General features: G+C 40.0%; 1 protein-coding gene and 1 pseudogene across 1 annotated transcript in view; both read right to left on the bottom strand.

Moving 5' to 3' along the window:
• Nucleotides 1–13933, bottom strand: part of LOC148200294 (DEAD-box ATP-dependent RNA helicase 36-like) — a 42721-nt gene extending 28788 nt beyond the window's left edge. The window contains exons 1-3 of the mRNA XM_088113554.1: nucleotides 12885–13933; nucleotides 1382–1585; nucleotides 1214–1295 (exon numbers count right to left, since the gene is read on the bottom strand). Coding sequence (XP_087969680.1) covers nucleotides 1214–1295; nucleotides 1382–1563 — 264 coding nt within the window. The 5' untranslated portion in view covers nucleotides 1564–1585; nucleotides 12885–13933. The remainder of the gene's footprint in view (nucleotides 1–1213; nucleotides 1296–1381; nucleotides 1586–12884) is intronic.
• On the bottom strand, nucleotides 2335–5115 carry LOC148200295 (pentatricopeptide repeat-containing protein At2g44880 pseudogene; annotated as a pseudogene).
• Nucleotides 13934–20320: the final 6387 nt, after the last annotated feature.

The following is a 20320-nucleotide window of genomic DNA, read 5'->3' as shown; positions in this document are numbered from 1 at the left end:
CCAATTCACGTCAACCATAGCAGGTATTATAGTTTAGTTGGTTAGATTCATAATATCCCTTTAAGCTAAATTTAGATGGATATGGTCATTAAGTGTCAAATTAGTGAAATGACACCTTTAATAACTTTCAGAGATGCAAACATTTATCAATTTAATTGTTGAATTATATAACTGTCTATGGTAACATTGTTGATTTCAAGCTTGGGCAAATGAGGAGGGTTGTGTCATGCCCATTTCCATGGCTCACTCAAAATGAATGACGTGCTAATCCTAGGTTTCACCCAGAATAACAAGTTGTATCTCTCGACTATAGTATTAAATGAGTTTAGTCGCCACATCAACACTCAAGTGTGATGTTGCATAAGCAACAGGCCTCTCAAATTTAACAATTTATTACTGTATCTGCAAGGGCCGGACGCCGTACGAAAGGATCCATGTGAGCGGACGCCCAAGCTAATTGGGCGGGTCTCCATGCGGACGAGGCGGACGCCCATATCACATGGGCGGACACGACGAGCAAAGCCGGACGCCGTACGGAAGAGCCCACATGGGCGGATCCCACATGGGCGGATCTTCGCGGACACGGCCAGCAAAACCGGACGCCGGACCAAAGATCCCACATGGGCGGATCTTCGCGGACACGGCCAGCAAAACCGGGCGCCGGACCAAAGATCCCACATGGGCGGATCTCCGTGCGCGCGAGGCAGACGCCCATTTCACATGGGCGAACGTCCACGCCCGCCAAATCACTAATCAACATGACTTAAGGAAAAGTAGCCTAGTTTAAAGGTAAGTAGAAATTAGAAGCTATCGGGCCGTTTTGGGCCGTGATTAACTTTTCACTAATCCCAAGCCCATAGCGAAAACTATAAATACAGGTCCATGGTGAGTGGTAGATAGGTTACATTGAATGCACATTTATTGCTACTACTGAAAATAGCCACTGCTCTGAAACTGACTTTGGCATCGGAGAATCTTTTGTAGGTCTCCACCCCTCCGGATCAAGAGGAGAGCCGAAGCGCCAGGAGAAGATCAGTCACGAAGACGAGACCGCGGGAGGACTTAGAAGACTTGGAACCGCACAGCCCTACACATCCGAAACAATTACAAACAAAAATTCTTAGGTATTAGGTACAAATTCAATACTTGCAAACTTCAATTCAAATAACAAACAAATATACAGGCTTTAATATTAATTATAACATGTGCTAACCTGGGTGACAAGGCTCAAAGCCAGTCCACCTCTACCGGCTCTTGCCGTTCGACCAACCCGATGAATATAATCCCGTGGAAACCTGGAGATGAATAGTTGCAATATGCTAATTGAAATGCTTCAAATGTCTATTAAGAAGGTAAAGAAATTGGCACAAGAAAAGGTAACCTTGGAACATCATAGTTGATAACAGGGTCAACTGTAGGAATATCCAATCCACGACTGGCAACATCAATTGCTAGCAGTACAGAAACCTTTCCTGATTTAAATTGATGAAGAGCTTCAAGCCTCTGAGTTTGTGATTTGAATGAATAAAGAGTTGTTGCTTCTTGATCAAGAACTTCCAGCATTAAACTTAAACGATGACAATCTCTGAAATTTGGAAACCTTTAGGAACATCTAAAAACTATTTACAAGAGAATGACAATAGTAGGGTAGGATCACTTTTATTATTTTACATATCATTGTGCTATCTAACTTTCAGAAATTCTATCATTTAGGATCCTTATTCAAAGGGATTTTCTTTAGCCAATTACAGCAAGTTAATTGACCCTTTGATTAGGGTTAGCATTTCAGTATGCAATCTAACTTGAAGTATAAAAGGCATAAGTGCGTGAGCATTGTTTTATGACATCACATCAGGATACACTATATAAATTCAAGAACCTATTTACCTCCTTCATTATCTAATATCATATTTCAACAGGAATAAAAGATGAACGTAACTGCTGCCATTTTTTAACTTGGGATATCTGAATACGAATTTAGAAACAAAATAGCCTTTCTATAAAGAAAACAAAAATAGCCAACAGAGTCAATGACCTCATTTTCAGAGTCCTGTCAAATTCATGATAGCAGAACATTGTTCATTTACATTGCAAACACCTGAGCACTAAGATTTGGTCACAGTTAAACAGTTCCAAATAAATGAAATAATGAAATGCATGTGAATCAGGTATGCCTCATTATTCAACTAAAGATGTCTATATAAGCTATTGTTGGAGGAAAAAGAGGATGGCAACAAATGCCTAATAATTATTTACCTAGTTGAAATAATAACCGCTTTCAAAATTTAATAACAATCAAATTATATTTTGCACACATAAAGGCCTAAATTTAGCTTAGTAGAACAAAAACAGCTTGGATTGTCAACAAAGCCATGCTAAACATCGGTTGGTGTGGGGAGTTACACACCAAAAGTGAAAGCAAAGCAAGCAATTATTTATATATACAAATTATAGGGGCCATTTTTCATTCCTTGTATACATAGCATATAGTTCTCAACTGTGTATCATAAAGTAGATTCCTATCTGAGATTCCTATGTGAGAGCAGACGACAACGATGATGACATGTGTCCGATGGATGAAGATGATTTTTTTATTGGTTCACTAGTAAAATCTGAATCTCTATTAGCTTCTGATGATACGAAGGTGTCAAGTTTGTTTTATTGATCCACTGTTTTAGATGTTTCTATTTAAGATTAGTAGTTTTTTAACACTGGGCCGATCAATTTGCTGGAATAGAGTTGCAATCCTTCAAGCAAGCCTGCAGATGATCATCCTTGCAATTTTAATGAAACCCAAAATTTTGAGAAAAACAGGCCGCACTTATCACTGTCAACCGTTGCAGGAAATGCAACCACCTGAGCTTAATGAATCAAAGGAGACTCTTCATGAATCTGAGTTGGAATCATCTAGTGTAATGTATGTATCTGGTGCTTGATAGTAACTGCAATTTTATGGAGAAAGTACTATAGGTACTGTTTGTATTCTTCTCTATATAGATTTGTAGTTTTACCTCAGGATTCTATCTGAACTGTTGACTGGAATTAACACATGCTATTGTTTGTTACTTTTGGAGTTGCCTCCTGATAATAAAATTTCGGGTGTGTTTCCAACTTGCGCACCATTTACTTGAGTCAGCAGCCTGATTATCAAATGGACAACAAATTATGAAAGGGATACAGAAATACACATGTTGTGACTCTTTCAATTTTCATTTACTTCCTTTTGACCTTTCCTTTCAGCTTTCTGTGTTTCCATTGTCAACCGACTAATTCAACTTTCATGTGCTTGCTTAACTGCCCCAAGGTTAACTGAATAGCCTCCAGATGTGAATGCAAGTAATCACCAGCCACAAATTCTCTAAAGCTTCCATCCACCTCAATAACACTGCAAGCAACCTCTTTACTTGTTCCTCTTTCTTCATCATTTGTTTAACACCCTCCACATCTCTCCACCTTTGCTCCGTAGCATACATGTTTCTCAACATCACATAGTTTCCCGCAACATCCTCATCCATTTTCACCACCTCTTTAAGAACTTTCTCTGCCCTCGATACATCATTGAAGTAAACACAAGCAAAGAGAAAAGAACTCAGTATTATCCCGTTAGCATCATAAGGCATGGCTTGAATTAATTTTTCAGCCTCATCCAGGCATCCAGCTCTTCCTAGAAGGTCAACCACACAACCATAATGCTCAATCTCAGGCACAATTCCAAATCTCTCCATTTCGTTGAACCATCTTCTTCCTTCCTCCACCAAACCACAATGGTTGCAAGCAGATAGTACACTAATCATAGTTACCTCATTTGGTCCAAACCCTTCTTCCATCATCCTAGCAAACACCTCCAATGCTTCCTTGGCACAACCATTGACTGCAAAACCATTTATCAAAGCATTCCATGAAGTCGTTTCCCTCTCATTCATCTCCTCAAAAACCAATTTCGCTTTCATAATTTCACCACATTTTGCGTACATATCAATCAAAGTAGTGCCAACACGAACAGACCTATCAAACTTTTTCCTTTGGGCAAACCTGTGAATCCAGCCCCCCAAATCCAACGCACCCAAATCAGCCGCAGCGGGAAGAACACACAAAACAGTTACCTCATCTGGCTCCACCAATACCGTCGGCATTTCACGAAACAACTCCAACGCTTCATGAGACCTTCTATTCTGGCAATAGCCTCCAATCATGGCATTCCAAGTAAACAAATTTTTATCCAGCATAACGTCAAACATCAACCTAGCATTTTCAACATCACCATTACCACAATACCTAGAAATCATACTAGTCCAAGAAACCACGTTCCTCTCCTCCATCTCATCAAACAACTCCCTCGCCAATTCCACACATCCCGTCTTTACATACCCATCAATCATTGCGTTGAAAGCAACAACGTCCCGATCCTCCATCTCATCGAAAAGCCTCCTAGCCTCACCTATATTCCCACACCTCGCATACCCCACAATAACCGCGGTCCACGAAACCATGCTCTTTACAGACATTTCATCAAACACCTTCTTGGCATCATCCAAAATCCGAAACTTCACATACATATCCACCAAAGCACTTGACACGTACAAATCAAAGCAAAGCCCGTTTCTTAAAACCACCCCGTGAAGCTGCGAACCCTCCCGCCTGGCCACACGAGCCGAGCAACCCTTCACGAGCGAGGTGAAGGTGTACCCATCAGGCGTAAAAGGCGGTGTTTTGCGGCGAAGGTCTCGGAAGAGGGTGAAAGGCTCGAAGAACTGGCGAGCCGCGAAGTGAGTAGCGATCATGGAGTTGCAGAGGAAGGTGTCGCGGATGCGAACGAGGTCGAAGAAGGAGCGCGCGTGTTGTACGAGCGCGTGATGGCGCGTAGGGGAGACGACGGCGAGGGAGGCGCAGGTGGTGATGAAAGCGGTGAGGAGGTTGAGGTTGTTGTGGAAAGAATGTCGGAGCATAAAGGCGTGGATTTGAAGAAGGGTGGTAACGCTCTTTGTCTTGCATTGGAGAAGGTTTAAGCATCTTCTCTCTGCGTTGCTCCATAGGGTTCTTTGTGGAAGTTGGTATTCATCTCCCATTATTCTTCCTTCTTCTACTTCTTCCTCAACTCTTCCATTTTACATCTTAAAAACAAAGATAAAAATAAGGTGAAAACATTTACATTTCACATATATAAAAAAAATATTTTTTTATATTTTTCAAAAAATAAAAAATAATCAAATAAATATAAAAAATGGTGAATTTCTACCGCATCTTGAATCTTCCTATTTAATTCATTCAAGAGTCTAGTCATTATAGTCATAGATGTTTCTTCTACATTGACATCAAAGTGATTTCTTGGACATACTATTCAATGGTCATATTTTTTGGAGTAAGATTTTGTAATTTGTTAAAGATCTCCTTTTTATAATAAGGAGACATAAAGAAAGGAGACAAAGACATTAAGTCTAAAAATAACTTTAAATTTAAAAAATATAAAAATAAATTGTTTGTAATTAAAATAATTACAAATATTTTTAATTGTTTAAACTATTGTATAATTATGCTTCAAACTATGATTTTTATATTCTTTGAATTTCAATTTTCATGGAATATCGTGAGCTGGAGAAGATATGTTCTTTCAAATGTTTATTTTTCAACTTTGTCATAGGTTATTTAAATTTCAACGTGTCTTCTTCAAGTTCTTCTTCTTTAAAATCAAGATATAGTTCTTTATCACACATTCAAATTTTCCTCTTGCACCCTTTTCTCCTTCTAAATTCTCTTTCAACATTCGTTTATTACTTCCACTCATGTAAAGAACAAAAACAACTTTATACATTTCCAAACAACAACACAGAAAATAAACTTTTTTTTATTTTAAACAACATAGTAATCACACAATACAAGATGGATTAGTTTCTGGTAAGGAAGAAATCAATTTTATAAAATAAATAGTATATTTTGCAATAATTTTTAATAAATAAAATAAAATAAATTACAAGTAAATTGAATTCAACATTGTTCAACTTTTTAAAAAATAATAATAATAATAATTCAATTGAGTAAAAAAAATGGTTTAATATCTTATTTTGTTTCTAGTTTCGCTCTAAATGTCAAATTAATCTATCCTTTAAAAAGTGCATCAATTAAGTCTTCACTTAATAGAATTTATGTCAATAAAATCCCTTCTGTTAGATCTGTACAAACGACGGTAACTATTTTTTTTTCTCTTCTACATTTTTTCTATTTTTATGTGCAATACAGGTTTTTTTCAGTTTCTTTTTCGCTTCTACTTTTCTTTTACTTTAAATACTCTCTCCTCCCACTTTTTAAAGGATGAAGCATAGGAATTTGGAGTTGCAATCTCAAACAACGTGGCTTTACTATTTCAGTGGCCAGCCTGCTCAATGTTTGCCGATCTTTTGGGCCTCTCTGGCATGCCAAATTCATTTCACACTAGTTTTGAAGCCCAGGGGTAGATTTAATGTTAGAAAGTGGTAGTAAATAAAGAAGTCCTGTTGCAGAGAATCTCCGATATTTTAAAGAAAGATATAGCTACCTTTCTATCTGTACTTTGCCTACCATATGATGTCTAATGGTGAGATGGTATTATTGAATCAGAGAATCCAAGGTGCTACTGTGCTCTGCCTTAATCTTTATATATATATATATATATGTGTGTGTGTGTGTGTGTGTGTATAGATAGATATGTATATATAGATAGATAGATGGATAGATACACAGAGGAATAGAAACGGATAACCATTGAGCTATTTTGTTCAAATAACTTAAGATAAATAATTCCCAAGAGATCAAATAACTATACAAGATATACAGAAAGTTGAGATATAGGACTGCGCTACAATCCAGGACAATATTCAAAGTTGAAATCTCATGAAAACAGTAGTTTCATTAATTGAAACAAGTTAAAAATCGATTTTCATAAGTGAAGTCATGAATTTGCCAAAGAACAATGAGAAACCATCGTTACTGCTCCCACACGACCTAGTTGATGAAGACGACGAGCTCCTTCCTCCATCACTGCTCTCCTCCGTCAACTGCAACACTCCAGAGTTTGACGGCGATAGAGTCGCTATTGACGACGCCATAGTGGGTCTCACCAACCTCTTCTTCATCAACTTCTTCTCTGGCCCCACAATTTCAGGCCACACTGCGCCACCATCACCTACTTGAAACACAAAAACACCATGGGAAACTTGTTAGGGACGATCGCTTGGTTGAGCGCTCGATAATCTATGCAGAATCACCAGCTTCCGTCTTTCTTCTTTACGAGAATCATTAGGCTGGAGTAGGGACTTGTACTTGGTCGAATAATCCCTACATGCAACATTTCTGCCACCTAGCGTTCGATCTCCTCTTTCATGACATGTGGATAGCGGTATGGACGTACCTTGACAGGGTCGGCCCCATCTTTTAAAATGATCTGATGTCGCTCGTCCCTGTCAAGAGGCAGTCCGCGGGGTTCCTTAAATACCCCCTCATACTGCTTCAATACGCTCGTCATTTCCTCCTTCTGTTCCACCGTCAGGCCCTCTTCCTCTTTATCCTCCTCTCATCCCGCTCGTCTACCTTCCAAGCTCCAAACTAGAGCCCATGTCTCGACCTCATTTATTTTCAACAACTTTTCGGGTTCAATCACCCTTCTCTCCAACGTCGGATCCCCTTTAATGACAATCTTCTTCCCCGCTTGTTGGAACGACATGGTGGATTTCCCCCAATCCAGCGTGATCTCCCCCAATTTGGCCAACCACTCAACTCCGAGGATCATGTCTACTCCTCCTAACTCAAACAAATAGAACTTTTCTTCAATCTCAACTCCCCCCATGTCGACCACCACCCTCGGACAACATCCTCGGGTCTTCTTCTTATGACCGTCCCCTAAGCTTACGTGATATGGAAGAGTGTCTTCTATTCCGAGCTTCAGTTCCTCCATCAATTTCTTACTGACGAAGTTGTGGCTTGCCCCGCTGTCCACCAATATTAGCATGTCTTTTCCTCCCACTTTCCCTTGCAACTTCAATGTTTTAGGTTGCGTCAACCCACCGGCCAAGAACGCCGATAACTCCATGCAAGGGGGCTCCAACTCTATGATGGACAAATTTATGAACACCAAAATATGATGTCACAAACTTGTTTTTCAATCGGCAAGTATGACCGAATCGTTCAAGTAATAAACTTGGTAAGACCAAGTATCGTTCTTCCCAAAGGACTCACGGCCTAGTTTAGTTATGTGATTTCTTGATTAGCTAAGACTTAAAGACGAAATATTTGGAGTTTAATATGCAAGAGACAAAAATTAAATATGTATGCATGAAGTTTTTGATCAATGGCAAAAAGCAAAAGATAAACACTTTCAATGAAATATATGAATGAATATGTTGTTGGGGGTCAATTTCATCTTATCCACTCTCATATATTTTAGGAATTCAACATTCAAATCATCATTGTTAATGTCACTCTCTAAAGTACCTTTCTAGAAGGCTTCTCCCCAATCACGAGTTCATACAATTCCTAGCATTCCTAATGATCAGTTCATAAGTGCAGGAGCTTAACGACAACCAATATCATATTGGGAGAAATTCCCCGGATCTAGACTTCCCCGTACATTCCCGTATCGACAAAACCAATAATCTTGCATCGAATGAGTTAAACAATGCAAGCATTAAGCAAAGAGGAAAAACCCTAACTAATGATGAAAGAAAGCATAAATCTTAGATTAAGATGCAAGCATAAATTCCATATATGAGAGCTTCAAGAGATTACATTGATTCCCCAACAAATATACAAGGTTTAGTTCACCATATTCATGGTGAACCTAGATGAATTACAATGAAAGTATGAAAGAATAAACCCAATAAAGGTGAAGAGGTAGCCTGAGCATCCAAGATCCTCCTTCAAAGGGGTGGAAGAGAGAGTGTTTGCCTCGTTTCTGCCAAAGATACCTAACCCTAGGAAACCCTAAAGCTTAAATACCATTCGTAAATTACAAAATATTAAGTCCAAGCCCATTAAAATGCCGCTCAGCGGTAAACCACCGCTCAACGGTAAGTGCGTCAGCTTGGTTCTTCCCCTCAGCGGCCATTTTGCCCCTCAGCGGTCCTCCCGTGAGCTTCTGAGTGCCGCTCAGCGGTAAAGTGCCGCTGAGCGGTGCCTTCGGCTTCTCCTTTTGCACTCTTTGATTCCTTTTCTGATTCCCTCTCTCTCATTCTTCACTTCTTTCACTAAATTCACCTTAAAACCTGCACAAAAACACTGAAATCAAGCATAAACCTGTCCAGCTCTCTTATTTCTGAAAATATGGATAAAAGTATGATTTCAAGCTAGTTTCTAAGTCTAAAGGTTGCTTTTAGTATCAATTTTAAGTATGAAAATAACAGTTTTTCAACTGTTATCACTCTACCTCTTCCCCTTCAACATCCTCTTCTTCGTCTTCGGCTAGTATCACCACCCGTAAACTCTTCTCCAGGCACTGGTGCCCTGGGCTAAATGGCCTCCCACATCGGAAACACCCACTACAAAAAAGTAGGGCATTACCGAAGGCCAGAAGCCCTCGGAAAATGCCAAAAGCCGTCGATAATGGATGTTTACCGAAGGCCTATCGACGGCCAAAAATCCTTCGGTAAATCCCTTGTCGCTAACCATTACCGAGGGCTTTCGCCCTTCGGTAATTACCGAGGGCCAAAAGCCTTCGGTAATTACCGAAGGGCGAAAGCCTTCGGTAATTACCGAAGGGCGAAAGCCTTCGGTAATTACCGAAGGCTTTTGGCCCTCGGTAATTACCGAAGGGCAGAAGCCCTCGGTAAGGAGCATTCGAGGGTATTTACCGAAGGGCAGAAGCCTTCGGTAATGGCCAGACGAAGGCATTTACCGAAGGGCAAAAGCCTTCGGTAAAATGCAGAGCAGGTTTCAGAGAAATGGTTTTCCCTCTGCAACCCAAACCTGTATAACAAATTTCATTTACAAACAGACCTGCATAACAGTTTTCAAAGACATACAAACATGCATAATGTGCATCTCAAAGATCGAATCAATGATCAATATCCAAGGCACATCAAATAATCCACAGGACATTCATTAATGTATTTATAGTTCAAACATAAAACAATGTAACACAAGGATGTTGTAACATCCAAAGTCTGTAAGTACATCTAACATTGAAATGATATCAACTAAAAATGTTCTAATATCCAAATGTTTGTCTAACAAGTAATAAGAAAATGAAACCTAATAATGTACATAACTATCATCAGAATGATTTTCATCATCCTGCTCCTCTATTGATGGCTGGACTGGTGTGGGTTGGACTGATGAGGGGTGGACTGATGAGGGTTGGACTGAAGTGGGCTGCTACACTTGAGAGGAGAGCATTCCAGCAAACATCACAAGACCAGAGAAGAAGGAAAGGCCGTGAAGCAGCAGCACATGAAGACCTCACGGCCTTGGCCCACATAAAAGGTGAAATTGTTTGTCACAGCTTGGAGTAAAATCAGCAAAGGCTATTGGAAGCAACTCACGGATCCATTCTTCACCACCTCCTCACCAACCAGCAAACATCCATCCAATAATCCAGCAAGAATTTCCATCACTTGTTGAGGTGGAAAGAAGAAACAGCCACGGTAAAGCAAGGAACAGCTGAAAAATGGAGGACCCTTCTTGTTCTTGTTTGGATTGAAGAAGGATGGAAGAAGTTGGGCACACCAGACGGAAAAGAAGGCAGCAAACACACATGTAGTAATGACAAACTTCAATCATCTTTTGGAAGTGAAGGGGGGAATATAGCAAAGTGTGTCACGGCCAGAGGAGGGTAGTTAAATTTTTTAGAGTTCAGTTTTTAGTTAAGTTTTCTGTTCGGTTCTTTTTGGGTTTTTCTCTTTTTGGTTTTTGTCATTTCTTTTGGTACTGAGTTTAGATGTGATGCAGAGAGTAGAGTTTGGAGAGGAAAGAGGCGGAGAGGTTCCTAGCTTGGAAGGAGGCCGTGAGCAACTAGGGAGAGTTGAAAGAAGGAAACCAATCACTGCTGGAAGGAATGGAGGATGGTGTAGCTTGAACTCTTGCTGTTTTCTCATCTGGTTTTATCAAAGTATTTGCAGATTGGTTTAACGGTGTTATTGGGCATTTGGAGTCATGCAATGAATCTTGTTGTGAGTGTGAAAACAGTGGTACGTAAGATGATTCCATGTTATAAAAATATATAGATTTTGTGATGAAAGATATAACATGATTATTATGAATGGTTGTGTGATACATACATTGATAGTGGAATTCAGGCATTTTCCAAAGGTATCAAATTTGAGAAGAATCAAGTTATGCAGAAACAAGAAGGAAGAGCAAAGAGATGTAATAGGTGGCTACTGTGGAGGAATCAGAAAGCTCGAGGACCACCGTGACATTCAAAAATGGAACAACCTCTTACTTCAATTTCAGGTACTTACACACATAACTTATTACCTATTTATAAATTCTCTTGGATATAACTTTTAAAATAGTTATATTATTTTCTAAAAATGTTAAGGTGAATGTTCGTCCAAGGTTTTGAACAGATGATACACTTGTCATTTTCGTGCTTGTGTGATTCTGTGCTATTTTTCAGTTTAAACAAGTCGTATTTGTTGTTTTAAAACTGTTAGAACATTCCAATTGAAGTCAGATTCATCTGTGTGCAAAATAGTATGTTCAAACCTCCATTTTGAGTGAAATTAGCAAGTAGAAGGGTGAATTTGTTATACAGTTTGGTTTTGAACCCAGTTAGAGTTCAGAAAAGTTTAAATTGATGAATTAAAGCAGTTGAAAGTGTTACCAAAGTGTCACAATCACTTGTGCACGAATTCACTTTTAAAACCATCAATCTTGAGCCAATTTTTGGTGCAGAGTTGAAAATTGAGGTACTGTTTTGATGAAGTTGCTTTAAAATTAAATTTGGGTTGCAGCAAGCCCTGGTTCAGTGATTTAAAATAGAACTAAATGATTAAAAGAAGTAAAGCAAAGTGTTAAAAAGGATTCTTAACTTTGCTTGTCATATCAAAAAGTTTGAACAGTTAAATCCAGAAGCATTTCTTAACTTTGCTTGTCAGCAAAAAACAGAACAGAAGCTATTAACTTTGTTGTTTTATGTAGTTATGTTTAAATACATATAGGTTCTGGTCTAGTGACAACAAAACTAGACTGTAGATATCACTAATGTAGGATACTGATTGTTTAAGAACCATTTTAATCTGCATTTCAATCTGCAGACTTGGTTTCAATCTGCATTTCTATTTTTTTGGTCTTCTAATTTGTTCTGGATCCATTCCTAAGGTCTAATTGTGTGCCTCCTTCATTTCTACACCCTTTTTTTATGGCTTTAAACATCTGAACCTAAATCTTGTTATGTCTTGTATTCAAACAACCAATTTGGAAACATTGTAAACTTTTTTTAATGTAAAACACACTTCGGAAGTGGAACAAAATTGACTTCAGTTGTTGAAGGCCAATTCCTCTGTATTGTAGTAAAGATCTTAACTCTTGACAGTAGAAGACATAACTAAATTGAAGAGGATAATCTAAACCTACACATTCTATCATCTTACAAACATGGTAAGATGTGTCATGGCTAATTCTGAGATATTAGAACCAATGGAAGAAGCCATTGTACATGCTTAATTTTATCAATTTAATCATTCACAAATTAAAGTACCAAAACAAACCTCTTACATATTTGGCAATCACTTTCAAACCATACACAACAAAGTTTCACAAACCTCAATGTTTACAATATCATAAAACTTCAATCAGGATAACTTAACATTCAAAGTCAACATTAACAACATCTAAGAACAACATCAAATTCATGAAATAAGAATCAAATATAAAATGACATAGATACAATCATCGAATTTAAGTTTAGGTCCCCATACCTTTGCCTTTGCTTTCCTTTCCTAGTTAAGTGTTATCCGTAGACTCTCCTCCTCCCTTTGTGGCCACAATCCAAAGTCCTTCAAAAGCTGACCCTAACACATGAAACGGATCCTCTAAAAACTCCTTTAAATGTCCACACAAAATTCAATCCAATTTTAAGAACTTACAGTCATTCCAAATAGCCTAACACTTTAACATAATTTATATTAAACTAATGAACTTCCTGACAACTATAAAAAGCATATGGAAGTGATGTAAACAAACAAAGTACATAACTGTGTTAAGGATGAAAGAGTAATTTCAGAAACATGGACCTCTGCCACTAATTAGGTAACACTTAATTCTGAAACAGAGCGTATGCCACTAAAACAACCATGGTTTACTATAATCACAATGCTTAACACCCATCCATCCTTTTATTTTTTCCCCTTTTCTGGAACCTTTTTAATCATTTCACATTTACTTTGATCAAAAGTTAGAGCACTCTCTCAACCATATAAAAACAAAGCATGCAAATTAACACAGGAGATAAGGCAGTTGGATTTGGTTTTGGACATCTCACTCATGAAAATTACACAAACAAAGCATGCAAATCAACACTTCCCAACACATGACTTTATCTATTTTTTTAGATTTAAAAAGACTAATCATGGGAAAGACCACCATATATGGTATTACCCTGTTGGAATCATAATGTACTTCCTTATAAAACCAAAGTGAAACGAAATGATGTTAAGCTCAACATGAGTTAAAGGAAACGCCATTTAGCTATTTTAACAAGAAGTTCATTTTCATGGGACTGACTACAACATGAGCATTTCTATAATTGTCTATAACTGAAAACGATGGATAACTATCAACATCAAAAAGAAAATCCTAAAGCTAACCTACACAGCCTGGCTTCCACAATTTTAAGTAAAAAAAATTCAAACTCATTTTCCACACAATGTTATCCTGTTTTTTACTAATACTATACTGTATCAATTTTCTTAATTATTTGGACCAGCTAGTGACCACACACATTTCCTGTTGAATAGTGCTCTTGTATTTTTTCAGGACATGTTCAAATTAAAATGATGAAGCAGCACTAGTGTGCGAATGGTGAAGCAGCAGCCACCGGAAGAGCTGGAAAAAGTGAAGCAAACTGCACTGTCCAGTAGGGAAAGCACACAGTGATTGATGTTGGAGAATTGGTGCAGAGTTACGTTCTAGCTAGTACAAAATTCACGGCTGGTTAGAGAAGAAAGTGGAGAAACCGTGAGGTGAGATGAGCAAAAGGAGAATCCAGCAACCAACGTCCCAGCAGGGAGAATTGTTTGGAGATTTTCGGTCCACCAGCCTGCACAAAACAGCAGCCACATCCTGCGGCTCATAGTCCAGCACACATGAAGAATGAAGTTGGAGAAAAAGAGCCAGCAAGTACAACAGAGTGAAGAAGAACCGGGAGTGTGAAGGGAGAAGAGTTGATTCATTGTTTGGGAATGAAGAAGGGAGTTCACGGCTGAAAAGAATTCACATAATCCATTAGCTTGGATGGAAGGTCTCACGGCCAGGCTCCAAGATGGTCCAGCAGCTCAACACTCACCACATCATTCAGAGGAAAACAGAAGAGAGAAGCCACACACTCAAATGGAAATTATTTGTTTATTTGGCATGGGAATACACGTAGGAAATGAGGGCAACTTTCCCTTATTTTCAGAAAAGTCGAGACTCTTTTCATTATGGCATGCGCAGGGAGAATGAAGAAATTCTGAACATTTCCATGGAAGCAGCCACAACACACTGTCACCGAGAAACACACAACACTCAAAGCAGCAATGGATGATAATGGGAGACCAAAAACATGGGCAAGCTGGCTGGAACAAAGGAAACAGTGCACTTCCAAGAATATAAGGAGGAAGCAGACCGTGAAAAAGGGGTTCCACAGAGAGTCACGGCCTGGGAGAGGTCTCTCTTCCAGGAGTCCAGAGCAGTAGTGTACGATTCAGTCGTGTGATTTCCACTAGTGTAGTGTAGTTTTCTTTCATCACCAAAACTGTACTGTAGTCAGGAAGATCATGCAGGGAATAGGATTTGAGGCCATCTACAACGGAAGTAGCTTCATAACAAAGAAAATGAGCCACTTCGAAGAGCAGTTCAAGTAAGGGAAGAGTAGATAGGTTCATTGTAATCTAGTGGCCCTTGATCCACAAGGCAAATTGTCCTCCCTTATTGCAGTCCATATGATATGGATTTCGGGCAATTTGGCCTTTCACAAGTGACAAACAAGATTCACTATGGAAGCAAGATATTTGGAGCCTTCAACTGCTTGTTGATGGCATTGATCCTATAGTTTTAGAATGGGTAACAAAATACTCTGCCCATTTTATTTTATTTCTCACCGTTGTTAAACTTTTTCTTCCCAAACTATTTATCACTAAACCATACAAGAAGTATCAACTACTTCTTGCAGTAATATTGTCAAAACGCAGATACACAACTGGATATTTAACTACAACTATACAATACAACAACATAATTTGATGCAATTGATCGAAGCAATAACTTACCTCCACAACAGCGACAACCTTAGGTATTGTACCACCTCCGACAACTATCTCGCGAAGCCCTTCTCACCAACAGACCTTGGATTAGCCTCCTTGCCAACTCCAACCTCTGCTCAAAACCGCGCCACAACCCACTGACCCGGCACGACGTACCTCCTCACGCTGCCAAAGGATCGTCGTCAACAAATCCTAAGACAACCACCGTCCACAACCGAAGGCGTCACGCCAATGCGTCCGTCCTTCAACCGTAGACGCTTTTCGACAATGGAGAGGAGCTCCAGAATCACCAATGGTGATGGCGGAAACGTAATAGACCTTGCTTTCGTAGGGATTACGGTTGGGGGACAAGGGAGAGGGGAGAGGGAACTCAGAAAAGGGGACCTTGCTTTCGTAGGGATTTTCAGAGAATGGAAGAGGGAAATCCCAAATTCAGATTTCATTAATTCAATGCCTATACCGACGGGACAAAGCCTTCGATAAATTTGTTGTCCAATACCGAAGGGCTAAAGCCTTCGGTAAACACCAGCCCAATACCGAAGGGCAAAATCCTTCGATATGTGCTACTTACCGACGGTCTTGAAGGCCTTCGGTAATAGTCCTTCGGTAAACAGTGCGTTTATGGTAGTGACCTTCCTTCTTCTCTGCGTTTCAGAAACTCCGGGTAAGGCAGGTTTCTTGAACTTCTTCCACGGCTATCACTTCCTCCGTGCATTCCGCCTCTTACCAGACCGCCTCCCGTAGCACTGTCACGTCTGACGGACCCGACTCTCTCGGTCGGGGTCGTTCGCATCGACTGGCTCCTCGGCGGATCGGTTCTTACCACCCTCGCTCCTCCTCCTCCTCCTATCGTTCATCCCCGTGATGGGGGATTCTTGGACGTCGTCCACCCCATTAGACCTCGCCCGTGTAGAGCCTCTTTGACATCTCGCGCTAGTTTCATTGTCGTCATCAAGTTTCGTGGGTCGTGGGGTCTCACCTGGCATCGCAATTCCTCCCGTAAGCCTGCCAGGAAGTATCCCAACAACTAGTCGTCCGAAAACGCTTTCGTCTGTCCGGCTAGAGCTTCAAATTCCTTCACATATTCCTCCACCATGGCTATTTGCTTGATCGCCGCCATCCTCTCAAAAATGCCACCCCGGTATCGACTCACGAATCTGATCAACAACGCTTCCTTGAGCCCCTCCCATGTTCGGTCGCTCGCCTTTTCCTTCCAAAATTTAAACCAATAACCAGCGCTTCCCTTCATACTGATGTGAGCCAGTTCGATCTTCTCCGCCTCCGCCACCTTCTGTATCTCAAAGAATTTTTCGGCTCTATTAATCCAATTCAAAGGATTGGCTCCTTCAAACGCTGGTAACTCCACCCGTCGCCTCCAATTTGGTTGGTTCTCTGATCGTTCCACTTCTCTTTCTCCTTCGGCTTCATCGCGCCGGCCACCCCCATTATCATTGACTGACCCATGGCTCCCGTCAGAGCTCTCCCCGTTTGGCTTGCTTCGCACACCCATCAACCGTAATAGTTCTTGGATGTCTTTACGCATCGCTATCGAGTCTTGCCGGTTTGCCGCTGACTCCGCCTTCAACTCGTCTACTGCCATCTCCAGGTGTTCCATTCGTCCTTCAACTACGTTCATTTTTCCTTCAATTCTGTTCTCCAGAGCATGTAACTTCCCTTCCATCGCGTTCTCTCTTCGATTTGGATCCGGCAGGTCGGACCACTTTGTTAGGAACCTTTGTAAGAATCCTATCTATCTCCCTTACTCTCACACCTCAGTCTCTAACACAAAGCAATTGTAAAAGAAATTATTTGTATTCACATCAAAGAATCAAGAATACAATTAGGAAACCAGGAGCTTAACCTCCCTCACCAAGTCTAAACTGGTCTGTAACTCAAGAGTAAAAAGTTGTCTAACTGAAAACAATAACAGAGGTCCTTTTATAGAGACCTTTTTCCCGCCCCACTTAACTGTTTACAGTTAAGTACTATGCCTCACCTTTCGCCTCTCATAAACCCTTCAAGCACCTTTCGCCTCTCATAAACCCTCCAAGTCCTAACATAACCTTTGTGCCTTCAGTGTATGCAACCTCATCAATATCAATACCTGCACTAAGTATATCATCCGCAACATCCAGATCAAAGTTAATATGAACAACTTAATCATCCCATTGTGCAAAACTGTCACAGGAAAAATCAGAATCATTTAACAGATCATCCAAAATATAAGCATCAGAATCAAAGCACCCATCAGTAGATGCATTTGTATAACTCATAGCAAATATTATTTCTACCAATTCAGAATTATAAGGAGCATCAGGCACAACAGGTAACTCAAGCAAAGGATTAAAAATAGTGTGCATTTCAGCTATACCAATAGCAATATCAAATTCAGAGTTAACCTGGACTAATTCATCAAAGACAACCTCACCAGTATGAGAGGATTCAGTGGCCACAACATCACATTCTGCACAGCTACCATCAATTGAAATAGTGTCAAAATCAGTGTATAACTCTGTAATAGCAATAGACATATCAATATGCTCAATTTCAAATGTTGCTTTAATAACCTTAGAGGCAATAAGTTCAGCAGTGTTAACAACAGGCTCTATAAGATCTAAGCACATACAATCAAATGCATCAAATGGCATAGGAAATTCAGATGTGGCAGTGGGAGTGATAATGACCAATTTTACTTCATTATCCAACATCAAATTAATGGAAATTGTCAACTCTTCCTTTACTTCTAGTCTTGTTTAACTCAATTTCTTGTTATTTGTAAGTGATTACATTATTAGTTGTAATTAGCCCTTTTGTTGGCTAATCCCCATTCAAAGAAGCTGGAAGAAGCTACTCACCAACGAACATTTCCAAAACCCAAGAAAAGAGAGAAGAGGAGCTGAAAAGATGAAGAACCAAGGCTGCTGCAGAGAGTCACGTCGGGCGCCTACTGACCTAGGCGGCGCCGGGCGTGACAATGCTGACCGAGGGCGCGCCGGGCGCCTGTCTGTCGGGCCGCCGGGCGCGACTTTTGCTGATGTGGCAGAAACGGCTTATTTAGTTCTGGAACGCGAAGGGGTTGGCATCTTTGGCATCCCAGACACGATTTCTCTCAATTGGAGCGTCCAGAGGCGATCTAGGAGCTGTGGGAACAACCCTTCTTCATCCTTGGGTCTTCATCCTTCTTCCATTTTCACCATTGTTGTAAGATCAAGCTCTCCATTCATGGAGAGCTAGTTTCATTCTTGTTGGGGGATTGATGTAACCACGGATCTCTTATGTAAATTACAGTTGTTTTGAATGATTATATGCCTCTTTGATTGATTGTTAGTGTTTAATTCCTTTGCTTAAAGCTTGTATGATTGATTCAACCATATCATGATTTTAGGGTTTGCTTGATATTGTGATATATTGGGTGAATCTAGAACTGGATTAAACACCTAAAGGAAATTGTATCTAGGGATAGAACTAGGACCTTTGGTTGTCTTGAATCTCAATTCTTAAAGCGGATGAACTTGTTAGGTTTTCCAAGGGATTGGAGTTTAAGAAGTAAGTCTAGGCTCTCTCTACCAAGGGATTGGGTTTGAGTAATTTAGTAGATTGACATTGGCATATTAATTAAGAGGAAGTGTTTTTCTATGCATAAGAGTGAAGTAGGTGAAATCATACCCCCAACAGTACCATTCCATATCAATTCTAATCTTTCATTTCCTAAGTGTTTGCATTATCAAAGATCACTTTTACCCTTTATGTTTTATCTTTAATTTAATTGCATGAAAACCCCAAAAACATGGATCATTCTTTAGTCTAAATTAGTTAGATATTATACGATTGTCTAGGACACGAGTCTCTTGGGAAACGATATCCGGTCTTACCGGTTTTATTACTTGAACGATTTGGTATACTTGCCAAAGTCTCAACAAGTTTTTGGTGCCGCTGCCGGGGACCCGTGTTAAATTAGACTTTTGTGTGATTTTTAACCGATTTAGGCTTTATCTTTTTGTGTATAATTTTCTTTTTTGTTGTAATTATTATCTTTATTTTTGGGCTGACTTGTGGCACGAGCTTGGTTGTTTTCTAGCGTATGCAGGGAAACATCCGTACAAGGAGGACTGTGTCATCTGAACCACTCCTTGTGGATCCTGAGATCGAGAAAACAGCTCGGAGAAACAATAGTGACACAAGGAGACAGCGAGCTCTAAGTCAACAAGCTGCCCCTCAATCCTCATTTCCTTTCAACAATCAAGACATATAATCTTTTGATTCTTCTTCTGTGAACGGGATGGCTGGCGCAGGACCACCTCCAAGGAGAACCATAGGGGACTCAATAACCTATACAAGCCCGAGGAATTTCTCAAGCATTGTGAGGCCCACTATGAGTGACAAGCTGGCAGAAATGAAGCCTGCTCTACTCCAGCTCATCAATTCAAACCAATTTTCTGTCCTAGACAATGAAGACCCTCATGCGCACTTGGTCACCTTCTATGAGTTGTGTGGCACTATGGGTGTACAAGGGGAGGATGAAGAAGCATTGTACATGAGACTCTTCCCATTCTCGCTGAATGGCAAAGCAAAGGCTTGGCTCCAGTCACAGCCTAATCAAAGTCTTACAAGCTGGGAGGATGTGGAATATAAATTTCTCGCACGCTTCTTTCCACCATCAAAGAGCACAGAGGTGAAGGCTGCCATTGCTACCTTCGTACAAGGAGTAGATGAACCACTTTGTGAAGCCTGGGAAAGATTTAAATCCTTATTGAGAAAGTGTCCCAGCCATGGATTCAGTCTAGAAATGCAAGTGCAAACTTTCTGTAATGGTTTACAACCTCATACTAAGATGATACTAGACGCATCTTTTGGTGGTTCAGTACTATTTAAAACTGCTGATGAAGCCATTG

The sequence above is a fragment of the Vigna umbellata genome, chromosome 4 (assembly GCF_029865625.1).
Source record: "Vigna umbellata cultivar VRB3 chromosome 4, Vumbellata_1.0, whole genome shotgun sequence".
Taxonomy (NCBI): domain Eukaryota; kingdom Viridiplantae; phylum Streptophyta; class Magnoliopsida; order Fabales; family Fabaceae; genus Vigna; species Vigna umbellata.
The sequence above is the reverse complement of the archived record's forward strand: the minus strand, read 5'-3'. Positions and strand labels throughout refer to the sequence as shown.